Genomic DNA, 12218 nt, shown 5'->3' on the forward strand with positions numbered 1-12218 from the left:
AGCTTGCTTCATTGAAGTGCACTTTGCTCGGAATTATTTTTCCCCACCTTTGTGAGGATGAAGGGGGCAGAAACCCTCCTGGAACAAACAGGGAAGGGTAACTCAGAGCTTGGGGAAGGGAAAGGAGCTTTTCCTCCACAAAAAAAAGGGGGAGCAAAGCATCCCCCGTTCCTGCAGCCTGTTTACGCAGCGGGGGGGACTTTACTCTGCCCTCAAATAAGTGGCACGGCGAGTTGACTTGTGTAACTCCTCCTGGAGCTCCGCTTCAAATTCCAAAAGCATCCACAAAATCTCCGGCTGCAGCCGAGGGCCACCTCGTCTCGAAAGGGGGTTCCCTGGAGAAGCGGAGCCCGGAGATAACAGTGGAGGTTTGCAAACCGCAGGGAACTTTGCAGCTCACCTGCTCTGAATTTGGAGCGGGGCGGCGAAATAGAAAAGGAGCTAATTACGGTGCGGCTTTGTGGTTTTCACAGCAAACACGCCTGTGATGCTCTCGTTGAAAAGGTAACCCTTGTCTGGCTGGAAGAAATTTGTTGCTTTGTGCAATTCTGTTGCACAAAGTCCAGAGACTCCAAGAAAATGGTTTATCGTCCCAAGACACCATCTCTGAGATGAGTCCTTAGGCAGGGTGGCACGCTTGTGTCACTTCCCTGTCCCCAGGTGTGCCCCCGTGGTGACACTCCCAGAAGACAGCCTTCAGTAAGGACATCCAAGTGCCTGTGCAGGGCCAGATACAGCTGAAAGAGGGTCAGGACAGAGTAAGCCTGAGCGGCACTGAAGTTGTGGTCAGCAGGTAGATGATGGGACCCGCGGGAGGTCAGGCTGAGATGCTCATTTTTGTTCCTCCCCTGAGCCATGGCAGCAGCGTCTTTGGGTATTTTCCATCTACCACGCCACTCCCCTCGGTAATAAGAACCAAGATGTCTCCAAAGCCAAGGTGAGGACTCACACATGTCTCCTCCACGATGGGGTTCAGCCTCTGGCTTTCCCTCTGCCATGGACTGCTCCCTGGTGTTATCAGCAATGGTGACACTGGGTGGAAAGGAGAAGGAACAAGATTTAATCTCTGCACGTTTATCTCTGTACCCAACCCTTACCTGGAGAGGCATCTGCAGCCATGGCTTGTTTCGTTTTGAGCCCTGCCTCCTGTTTTGGCAGGGTTGAGCCCCCGTTGGTCATTGACCTTGACAGGTCCAGCCTTCCCCAGCCAGCTCCAGGGGTTGTGGAGCCGATCCCTCTATGATGTTTAACACAATGTCCCCATGTCCCACAGGCCACCACGACAGTGTACGTCACCATCCTGGACGAGAACGACAACGCTCCTGCTTTCCGACAGCAGCTGTACGAGGTGACCCTCGATGAAGGTCCCGCCACACTCAACGCCACCCTCGTCACTGTGCAGGCCCTGGACCGGGATGAGGGACCCAATGGCACGGTTGCATATGCCATCACCGAAGGCAACATCTTGGATACCTTCCACATCGACAGCGCCACGGTCAGTAAGGATGCCAGCCCCATCCCAGACATGTCCCTCTCCCACTCCCGTCACTCCTGGTCGCTCTCCCCTCGCCTGCAGGGACAGATCCGCACGGTGAAGGAGCTGGACTACGAGATCAGCCATGGGCGCTACACCTTGATCGTCACTGCCACTGACCAGTGCCCCATCGTCTCGCGCCGGCTGACATCGACCACCACGGTAGGGAGCTGCTGAGGGGGTTTGCAACACAGTGGCCTCTTCGGGATCACAGAGTTCCCCCTTGTGCGAGCAGTTTCACATCTCCTTCCCAGTGGTCACCAGTCGCTTTTCCCAGCTGTGGCCAGTTTGCCCAGTTGCTGTTGCCCCACTCCCTCATGAGGGTTGCAAAACAGGGATGTGGGCAAGGGACGCTTGTGGGTTATTTGGGCCTGCAAAGACACAAACAGAAGAAATTCCGGAACTGCTTTTAAGTTGCATTATGTTTTCTTTAGATGTCCCCTTGGTGCTTATTGCTTGAAGGGACAGTAGGTAGTAAAGCATTGCTATAGCATTAATTTCTGCTTCATCTTTATCTTGTCAGATTATTTATCTGCTTTTAAAATTCCCTTTTGATTCCTCGTATGGAGGCTATTTAAAGCCTGTAGGCATTTTTTTTGTTGCTTTTCTCTCTAGCTCTTCCATTTTTCCTGGACCACGGTGACGTGAACTTAGTGCAGTGCCCAAAGTGTGGGGAGGGCGGACTAGGAGCTCCAAAGCAAACGTTTTGCAGGAGTTGAATATGTTGATTATTTTTGTAACCAAAACCAAAATTTGACAGGTTGTGTGGTAGACGTCCATGCCCAGGCTGATTTTGAGGTCTGCGGGTGGAAGGGATCGGTTAGATCTTCTGCTTTGGCTCCCTGTCATGGACCACCATGCCTCACCCAGCTATCGAGCCAAGCGTTTTGTAGTCCCCCAAAAGGAGTAAAGTTCTTGTGTGCCAAGAAAACAAGAGAAACTGAAAGGGAGATACCAGTGTGGGAGATTTCCATGGATGAGATCTGTCTGCGCAAGCCTGGGAGCGCTGTGCTCCATGCTTGGGCAGGTGGGAAGCCTTCAGATGTGTGCAGCTGCTACTGCTGGAGATGCCTTCCTGGCCCAGGAAAACTGCAGTGGAAACCTCGAGACCTGGGGTTTAACTGCTGGCAGGGAAGGCGGCAGCTGCCGGCGTGCTGCGGGCGAAGGCAGAGCCTTCCCGGCTCTCGGCCCAAGCAGAGACATGAACTTGGAAGCCCCTTCAGCAACAAGTACTGAAGCTAGACAGGATAGGAAACACCCTCCTTACACAGCCCAGGGAGTTTGTGCCAGCACCATACGAAAACATGGCTTTTAGGAGGAGGTTTAGTGATTATTTTAGATCCCGAGTGATGGGAAATCCATCACCCTGATAAGGCGTGCCAGTGTTTGTTTTCTCCACTGCTAGGAAACGGAGCAGAGGCTCAGATATACTCTTCTGTAAAGATTAGATTTAGCCAGTAACGAATGCCCATCTGATGGATTTTACTGTCCTTTAGCCCAGGAGGTCAGAAAGCTCCTCATTTTCCGTAGCTTTCTCATAACCACCCGTACCACCAAAGCTCAACCTTTTATTAGCCACTGGAGACTCTCCTCCTCAGGCAGAGTTTCTCCCCTGTGCAAGTTCCCTGAAGTCTAGCAAGGAAGGGGATAACCCTTTTTGCAATACAGTATAGTAGAGAGCTATATAAACGTCTCCTATGTAGCGTGACTCAATTAAAAAGCAAGACTCGAGTTCGTTGGATCCCCAGCTTTGCTGGCAGCCCCATGGTCTACTCTGTCCTAAAACAGTTGATGCTTTCCCCTTTTGAGATCTGTAGGGTTGGTTTCTAGCCAGCCAAGTGTGTCGTAGGAAGGGATGCGAAGAGAGGAAACGCGCCAGCAGCGTTGGTGGTTGTTCCTGTTGGAATAAGGACACAAGCTGCAAGTTTTTTAAAGTTTACTCAGCAGTAGAAATGAAGGCCTTGGTGGAGGAAAAGGAGTGAGCAAGTGTGCAGCTGGCTGCAGATGTCAGGTCTCTCCAAACTCATGGCTTTGGTGGTCAAATCCACATCTGTGATTTTTATCTGTCCAGCTTGGGTTTCAAGATATGAATGCGGAGAACATTTGACTTTTGTGTTGAGTTCTCCATCATGGTGTGTGTCCCGGAGGTTGAAAAGGGCCCCACCTGTGTGCAGCTGGAGTTTCATAGTGTCACTATGATCAGGAATGACAGACTTTGAGTCTCTGAACTGTAAGCTGGATGTTTGGTGAACCCTGCAAAGCCAGAAATACAGGAGGTATTTTGCGATGTCACCTGTCCATGGCTTCCCATGCTCATGGCCAGCAGGCTGGTCTCCTCTTCCATCCCTCTCCCCTCACTGCCCTCCACCCTTTCGCCCTGACCGCAGGTGCTGGTGAACCTCAACGATATCAATGACAACTGCCCCACCTTCCCACGGCCCTACGAGGGTCCCTTCGATGTCACAGAAGGGCAGCCTGGCCCACGTGTCTGGACCTTCCTGGCCCACGATGGTGACTCGGGACCCAGTGGGCAAGTGGAGTACAGCATCATCGCTGGGGACCCCCTTGGTGAGCGGGGACCTTGGGTGGTGGTGGGGGTACCACCTCTCCTTCTGGCTGCCCCATGGAGGAACCTGGCTTGTGGGAGGGCGGGCGGAAGCCTTTCAGAAAAGCCGTCCTCCCTCCCAGCGCTTCTGCGAATTCAGCCTTTCGACACCAGGAAATCCTGTTTTGAGCAACAGGAAACTTAACCCGTTCATGGCCAGCCAAAGCAGGGTGGCCGGGACTTGTGCAAGAGAGGGGGCGAATCTGCTAAACAATGAGGGGAAGAAAAGGAAAAAAAAAAAAAAAAAAAGGGCAAAAAAACAAACCGCAGAAAGAGAAACTGAGAGCTGCAAGTGCACAGCCCCGTCCCCTCACCCCCATGGGGTTTACAGGGTGTTTGGGGACCGAGTTGCTCTGCCACCCATGGGGAAGCTGTAGCTGCAGCCCCACCAGCATCCCAGAGCAGGTGGCAGAGGAGCCATGGGCATCCCTAACCATGGGGACATAGGGCTGTCCCTCTGTGAACGGGTGGTGACTTCAGCCTAGGGTGTCTGGAAGGCAGAGCCCAGTCCCATCTCCCAGCTGGCCCCACTGCAAAGCTTTTCCAGAGCAAGTCCAGGGGGGTCCGCGCCATGTAGCCCACCCTGATCTGGCCATCACGGGGCATGGGCAGGTGCTCAGAGGGCTGTTGGCATCTTCAGAAAGGCCCAGCCAAGGGGCACAGGCACCTTTTATTTGGCCATTCAGCCCACCCCCTGCTCCTGCTGGTACCTGGGGATGCATCCAGGAGAGTCTCCGGCTGCCACAGTCCTCCCATATCTCCAGTAGCGGGTCATGGTTTTGTCCCCAAACCCTCCCTGGTGCTTGTCCCCCATCACAAATTAAGTCGTTCCCCTGGGGTGCTGGGCCACTCGCAGCAGCATGGTGCAAGCCAGGGCCCTGTTGTCTCCGGCAGGGGAATTTGTGATCTCCCCGGTGGAAGGGGAGCTGCGGGTGCGGAAGGATGCCGAGCTGGACCGCGAGAACATCCCCTTCTATAACCTCACCATCGCCGCCCGGGACCGGGGGGTGCCCCCCCTCAGCTCCACGGTGAGTCCCCTGGGGTGGCATGGGGGGCTGCGGGGTGCCATCCCCCATCCCCACCTCCTTCCTCCTGGTCTCTGCCTTCACTCTCCTCCCCTCCTTCTCCTTCCCCTTGTCCCTGGGGCTTTCCTCTGCCAGACCGTAGTGGGCTGAGTGGGGAAGCCCACCTCTTGCCCAGGGGGGCATAAAAAGGATGGGAGGGATGGATACAGGTGCCGTGTTCCTGCACTTCCCTGCAGATCCTAGTGGGCATCCGCGTGCTGGACATCAACGACAATGACCCCGTGCTCCTCAACCTCCCCATGAACCTCACCCTCAGCGAGAATGCCCCCATCTCCAGCTTCGTCACCCGCATCCTTGCCCGGGACGCAGATCAGGGGCCGAACGCACTCCTGACCTTCGACATAACTGCGGGCAACAAGGAGAATGCCTTCTACATCAACAGCACCGTATGCCCCCAGGGGGGTGGGATGCCGGGATACGGAGGGTGGGCACCCCTGGTCCTGGAGCCCTGCCTTCCCTGGGCACCCATGAGTGCCATCTGGCATCCTTGCCCTGGCAGGAGGTGACCTGGGAGAAGCGGTCCTCGTGTCCCTTGTACCTATTTCCTCCCTTTTTTCTTGGTAGAGCGGCATCATCTACGTAAACCACCCGCTGGACAGGGAGCGGGTGGCAGAGTACAGGCTGACCATCACAGTGAAGGACAACCCCGAGAACATACGCAATGCCAGGCGGGTAATTACGGGCACTGCCAGGGCCTCCAGTGGTGCAGGCAGCAGGGCGGGTGGGAGAAGGGGTTCCTGCCGTGGCCAAAAACCAGATGACGCATTCACCCACAGCGTTTCCAATAGCAGCCTTATCCCCTAAAAGCTGGGGATCACAAGGAGGGGGCTGTAACCCTCTCCCCAGCAGAGAACAGGACCAGTAGGATTTAGGGCAAGTCCAACATTGCATGTCGACTCCATGCAACAGGAGCAGACGTCACGGAAGGGGGGACAAAGTTGGGCTGGAGAGCTGGACAGCCACAATGACACCGGAGCATCCTTTGGCCCTGCCAAGATGTCCCACGGATCCCCCTTCAGGGTGCAGGCTGGGAAGGGGTGCCCAACCCCGGGGCAAGGGTCCCTGCAGACCCTCCAGGATGGTCCAGGGAGCACAGCATCATAGTTGCACGGGGGTCCAGCTATGACCAGCACCAAACTGGAGGTGTGAGAGGCAGGAGTGAGCTCAAGGAAAGGACATTGCTGTCATCACCCTCTTGTCGCCATTTTCCTTTAGGATTTCGACCTGCTGGTCATTTCCATAGCGGATGAGAATGACAACCGCCCCCTCTTCACCCAGAGCTCCTACCAGGCTGAGGTGATGGAGAACTCGCCCCCAGGTAGGTCTCTCTTCTCTCCCTTAAGTGGCTCCTGGGGAGTGCCTTTGGGGCCAGGCGAGGGGAGGTGTCTCCTGGCTGTGGAGGAGACACGACGCTGAGCAGGGAAAGGCGCAGGTCAGTGGGACGGGGATGCTGAGCACGAGGGCTTTCTGCTGACCACCTGGGGAGATCAGCCTCCAGGAGACCATAGCTTTGGTCCATGCTGCTGGTGGAAACCCTTCCTGACACAGGTCTGGCACAACCCTGTGAGAAATCGGTCCCGTTTGGGAGTTGCTCAGCTGCAGACAGCAAGAGGTGCCCACGGTCTGAGCCGAGCCCTGGGGGCAGCCTTGAGGGCATCAACATGCCCAACATCCCTGCAGGGGATGGAGTGCCATCTCTCCATCACCAGCACCTGGAGCCGCGTTGCTCTGGGGGTTAGAGGTAAAACAGTCCAGCCTGTCCAGGTAGACATTTCTCAGCCAAAGAGCTGGGGAAGTTTTGCCTTCCTGCCATTTAAATTGCTCTGTGCTCCAACACCTCAGGTACCTCTCTGTCCCGCCATCAAGGGACGTCTCAGGCGAAGCGTTTGGGTGCCTCCAAGTGATGCCCTCGGTGGCAGGGTGCTGGTGCCACCCATCTGATGGATGTGTCTGTCTGTTTGTTTTTAGCTGGACGTCCCGCCACCTCACCTGGGCCTTCCAAGTCGGTCTGCAAGGCTGCAGCAGCTGACCCCCCGCTGCCTCATGCACTGCGAGGCCCCTCTCTGTCACCTCCTCCATCCATTCATTGCTGTCCCTCATGCATCACCAGGGTGGGAGGGGATGGGGGGGCTCTGCAGGGGGCTGCCACCCTCCCTAACCATTGTCATCCCCTCCAGGGACCCTGGTCACGGTGCTCAATGGACCCATCCTAGCTCTGGACAGTGATGAGGGCAGCAACGCCATGGTGACCTACCAGCTCCTGGAGGCATCTCTGAACTTCTTTGTTATCGACAACAGGACAGGTGGGGTGGCTCAGCAGGTGACTGTCCCCAGCCCAGGGCCACCAGGCAGACATGGGGTCAGTCACCAGGCTTTTCCCCTTCTCCAGGTGTCATTTCAGTGAAGCGTGGCAGCGTGGTAGACCGAGAGGCTTTGCTGGACCCTCTGCTGGAGTTCACGCTGGTGGCTTGTGATGTGGGAGGGCTGAACAGCACTGCCAGCCTAGTGGTGACCGTCCTGGATGACAATGACAACCGCCCCGTCTTCCAGCCAGCTTCCATCACGGCATGGCTGCGGGAAAACAGCCCCCCAGGTCAGGAGGAGGGTGGGACTGAACGTGAGAGCGGGTGATAGGGAGACCTGGGTGTCCCCCTGGGACTCTGAAGATCCAGCTCCCAGGGTCAGGGCTGGTCAGGATGGGGTTGAAGGGAAAATCTGGGAATTGGGGCTGCCCACGTTTCTTGATGGTGTTTGCCTCGGGACTGGGGGCTTGTTGCTGCTGCCCTCCAACCCTCGCTTGAGAGGGCTGTGTCCCCCCTTTCCAGGCTTCTCCATCCTCCAGGTGACAGCCACAGATGCCGACAGTGGCCTCAACCAGCAGCTGGATTACCGGATTGAGGGTGGTGGCCAGGACAGGTTCCTGATCGACACCGCCACAGGGGTGATCCGGGTGGCCAACATCAGCATCGACCGGGAGGAGCGGGATGCCTACCGGCTGACGGTGGTGGCCGTGGACCAGGGCACACCAGCACTCTCGGGCACCGCCACCGTCAGCCTCTTCATCGACGACATCAACGACTGCAGGCCCGAGTTCATCAACCCCATCCAGACGGTCAGCGTCCCTGAGTCGGCCCCCCCCGGCACCGTGGTGGCTGAGGTGACTGCCATCGACCGGGACCTCCACCCTCGCCTGGAGTACTACCTGCTGGAGATCGTGGCCCGTGACGACACAGACGCACTGGTGCCCGACCAGCAAGGAGTGTTCACAGTGGATTTTAGGACAGGTAGGAGAGTGGGAAGGGCTGCGTGGGCGGCGCAGAACCCTCTACTGTCTTCTGCTTCTTCTTCTTCTTCTCTGACTGGAGGTAGGTGCCTGAGGCACAGGGAGATGATGCTCCCCTCTTGCGTCCCCACTCTCCTCCTCCGGCTGCCCCGTCTCACCCTGCCCTGTCCTCTCTCCCCCAGCCAAACGACTTAACTAACCCTTTTCTTTCCTTTCCGGCTCTCGGCCCGCCAGGTTTGTCTCTGTGTCTGTGCTTGTTTCTCTCTCCACGCCACCCATCGCCTCCCTCCTCCATCTCACCCATCTCCGTCACAGGCAGCCCCACTGCGGGCCGGGGGCTGCTCAGCCTTGGCAGACCAGACACGGGCACCCTCTCTGGGGGGAGCAAGGCGGGGCACTCCGGGGTAGGTGGTGGGCTCTACCCTCAAGGAAGGTGGGCCAGGAGCTCCCTGCGTCTGTTTTGGAAGCACGGACCTGATACAGGGAAGAAAAAAATACCTGTTGGGAAGGATACAGGACAGGACTCTCGGATGCTGAGCTAAGGTGGATGGGGTCGTGCAGGGCAGCAGCAGCAGTCGCTCCCAAACACCTCTCGTCCTCACAACCCAAATTCCTACCCTGGCTGAGGCAGCCTGAGACCTTGTTAGCTGGGCAGAGTGGAGCAGGCAGGAAGGCAGGCGATGGAGAGCAGAGGGAGAGAAGTTGTCTCCTCCTGTAGCTATGGAGTGTTTTCCCCATTTAGCCTTTGGGCAGAGGCAGGAGTGCAAGTGCAGTGGAGGGTCCTCGGTGGAGGGGGGACACAAGCACTGCCTATGACCCTCCCCATCTTTTTGGGGTTCCCAGGAGCTGTGAAGATCAAAACTCCCCTCAACCGGGAACTGGTGGCCACCTACGAGGTCACCATCTCCGTCCACGATAATGCCAGCGAAGTCATCGACCGCTCGGTCAGCGTGCCCAACGGTAAGCCCGAACGTCCCAGGGCTGCACTGGGATGAAGCAGTCTGTGTGCCCATAACTGTACCGTGGGAGACACCTGCTTCTTCATTACCATCCCCGTGACATCTTGCCAGCCTGCTCCTGGTAAATCCAGGCACATGCAGATCAGGAGTAGGTCTGAAGTAGGTGAGAGTGTCCACAGCCAGCTCAGGGCAGAGCAGCTTTGCTGAATATTGCCATTTATCTTGATGAACCAGCTCAGTTTAGTTGGGTTTCCTGGAGTTTCACGCTTGTCTCTTTATGACCTTCCTTTCTCCCATCCTTTCTTTGCTTCTCTTTCTCACTTGTCCTCTTCCTCTTCTCTTCCCCTGTGGTCACCACCATGGCCACAGCCAAGCTGACAGTCAATGTCTTGGACGTCAATGACAACACCCCCCGCTTCCGCCCCTTTGGGGTCACCTACTTCATGGAGAGGATCCTGGAGGGAGCCACACAGGGCACCACACTCATCTCCATCTCAGCGGTGGACCCGGACAAAGGTGCCAATGGGCAGATCACCTACGAGCTGCTGAACCTCTCCCCGGAAGGCTACGTCTGTCTTGAAGACCAGTCAGCAGGTCCGTGGCCTGGAGAGGTGGGAGTCTGGGGTAGGTTGGTGGCCTGGGGCAGGTTTCTCATTTCAGGGTCTGCCATCCTCTAGGGAAGGTCGTGGCCAACAGGACGGTGGACTATGAGGAGGTGCAGTGGCTGAACTTCACCATCCGAGCTTCCGACAACGGCTCTCCCCGCAGATCCGCTGAGATCCCTGTGTACCTCCAGATAGTGGACATCAATGACAACAATCCTGTTTTCAGCCAACCATCCTACCAGGTGAGCTGGGCTCCCCCATTCAAGTCCACGTGGGGCTGGGCAGTGCCTGCCTGGTGAGGACGGGCACAGAGCTGGGCGTTCTCCAGGGACACCTTCTCTTCCCTCTCTCTGTGCTTGAACCACATGAAGAAGATAGTCAACCCACCAATGTACTCTGTGTCAACACCTTGTTCTGAGTCCAGCTGTGCCCATCCCTGGGTGCCACCCTATGACCTTGGTTGCTGCCTGCTAAACCAGCCCATGGCAGGGGGATTGGAATAAGATGGTCTTTAAGGTCCCTTCCAACCCAAACCATTCTATGATTCTATGAAACAACTCATCCCTTTGCTTTCAGAAAGCTGTCTTTGAGGACGTGCCATTGGGTACGGTCATCCTGAGGGTCCAGGCCACGGATGCAGATTCTGGGCGTTTTGCTCTCATCCAGTACAGCCTGGGGGATGGAGAGGGCAAGTTTGGGATAAATCCCAACACGGTAAGGAGCCAAGCGAGGCTGGAACAGAGTGGGGAAAGGGAGGGGAGGCTGAGATGGTCCCACCTTCTGCCTTGCTCCCACATCTCACCTTCTGCCCCTTCTTGAGTACCAGCTCTGCCAGATGAGGTCCACCTGAAGGTCTCTGTGTGCTGCAGGGTGACATCTACATCCTGTCAGCCCTGGACCGGGAGAAGAAGGATCACTACACGCTGACAGCTGTAGCCAGGGACAACCCCGGGGACGTGTCCAGTAACCGTCGGGAGAACTCCGTGCAGGTAGGGCTCTCCTCCTCCCACCACCCCTCGTGTGGTGGTCACCAGCAAGGAGGTGTTAAACCTCAGGCTTTCCTCCCCAGCAGGGAAGGGAGGAATTAGGCAGGAGAGCAGATGATCCCAGGGGCTGGGGGGTGGATGGTGCAGGGCACTTTGGGTTGTGGGGACAGCACGTCGGCAGAAGGGGACAGAGCAGGAGGGGCAGGGAAGGGCGACACTATTGTCTACAAGTGCTGCGGCATGAATGGGTGCCCCAGCCGTGGTGGCCCCCATTGTTGGAGGCAGGAATTCAGCTAGCGGAGCTAAACGAATAGCAGGAAGGGGACCACGCTCCAGCGGCAGAGCCGCGGGTCATGGCAGGGGTACGGCACCTGGGGGCTGCCTGGCCACCTCCAGCCTCATGTCACCCAGCCAGCTGCGCTTTTGTCGAAGGTGCTGGTCACAGTCCTGGACATTAACGACTTCAGGCCCCAGTTCAGCAAGAGCCAGTTCAGCACCAGCGTCTACGAGAACGAGCCGGCGGGGACGTCGGTGATCACCATGACCGCCACCGACCTGGACGAAGGGGATAACAGCGTAGTGACCTACAGCATCGAGGGCCCCGGCGCAGGTGGGTGCTGGCGGTGGGGAGCTCCTCCCCAGGGAAGAGGGTTATGATGAGGAGCAATTGGAGGAGACGTAGTGGCCAAGACTACATCTTGTGTCCTCTGGCTGGTTTGGACCAAGGTTGTGCACACGCTCCCAGGAGCAATACCGAAAGCGTGGAGGTTTCGGTATTGCTCCACAGTTCCCAGTTCCTCGTGGTGTGGCATGTTATGGCTTTGCCTGCCTTCGTCCTGCAGCCCAGCCTCAGCTTGTCCTCTTGTCTCCCCCCACCCCAGCAAGGCTTTCTATGTACGCAAGTGTGCCTTGGAGCACACTCACTGCACGCTTTGGGGGAAAGCTAAGAAGAGCTAGGAGGCTGTGGGTGGATAGTGATAGCGCCTGAAATCCAGTATATCTCCGCATGTCGAGGAGTAACAGGAACCAAGCAAAAGCCAGCGTAAATGTAGAGGGAAATGGAAGAAAGTTCATTTTCCTGAGACCCATGGGCTCTTCTGACTTCCTTCTGACCACTGCCCTGTCCTGGCTGGTCAGGAGTGAAACACAGCCAGGGGTGGC

At 56.9% G+C, this 12218-nt stretch overlaps 1 protein-coding gene across 2 annotated transcripts in view; it reads left to right on the forward strand.

Moving 5' to 3' along the window:
* CDH23 (cadherin related 23) overlaps window positions 1–12218 on the forward strand; it is a 213113-nt gene that overhangs the window by 192058 nt on the left and 8837 nt on the right. The window contains exons 37-52 of one of the 2 annotated variants that reach the window (XM_074591549.1): window positions 1274–1495; window positions 1577–1696; window positions 3922–4102; window positions 5034–5167; window positions 5401–5610; window positions 5789–5896; window positions 6440–6542; window positions 7402–7527; window positions 7614–7817; window positions 8050–8508; window positions 9351–9467; window positions 9836–10060; window positions 10144–10313; window positions 10648–10785; window positions 10941–11060; window positions 11490–11667. In XM_074591549.1, the coding sequence (XP_074447650.1) occupies window positions 1274–1495; window positions 1577–1696; window positions 3922–4102; window positions 5034–5167; window positions 5401–5610; window positions 5789–5896; window positions 6440–6542; window positions 7402–7527; window positions 7614–7817; window positions 8050–8508; window positions 9351–9467; window positions 9836–10060; window positions 10144–10313; window positions 10648–10785; window positions 10941–11060; window positions 11490–11667 (2815 nt within the window). The remainder of the gene's footprint in view (window positions 1–1273; window positions 1496–1576; window positions 1697–3921; window positions 4103–5033; window positions 5168–5400; window positions 5611–5788; window positions 5897–6439; window positions 6543–7401; window positions 7528–7613; window positions 7818–8049; window positions 8509–9350; window positions 9468–9835; window positions 10061–10143; window positions 10314–10647; window positions 10786–10940; window positions 11061–11489; window positions 11668–12218) is intronic. The other variant, XM_074591548.1, reaches the window with a different exon arrangement.

Source organism: Larus michahellis, chromosome 6, assembly GCF_964199755.1.
Source record: "Larus michahellis chromosome 6, bLarMic1.1, whole genome shotgun sequence".
Taxonomy (NCBI): domain Eukaryota; kingdom Metazoa; phylum Chordata; class Aves; order Charadriiformes; family Laridae; genus Larus; species Larus michahellis.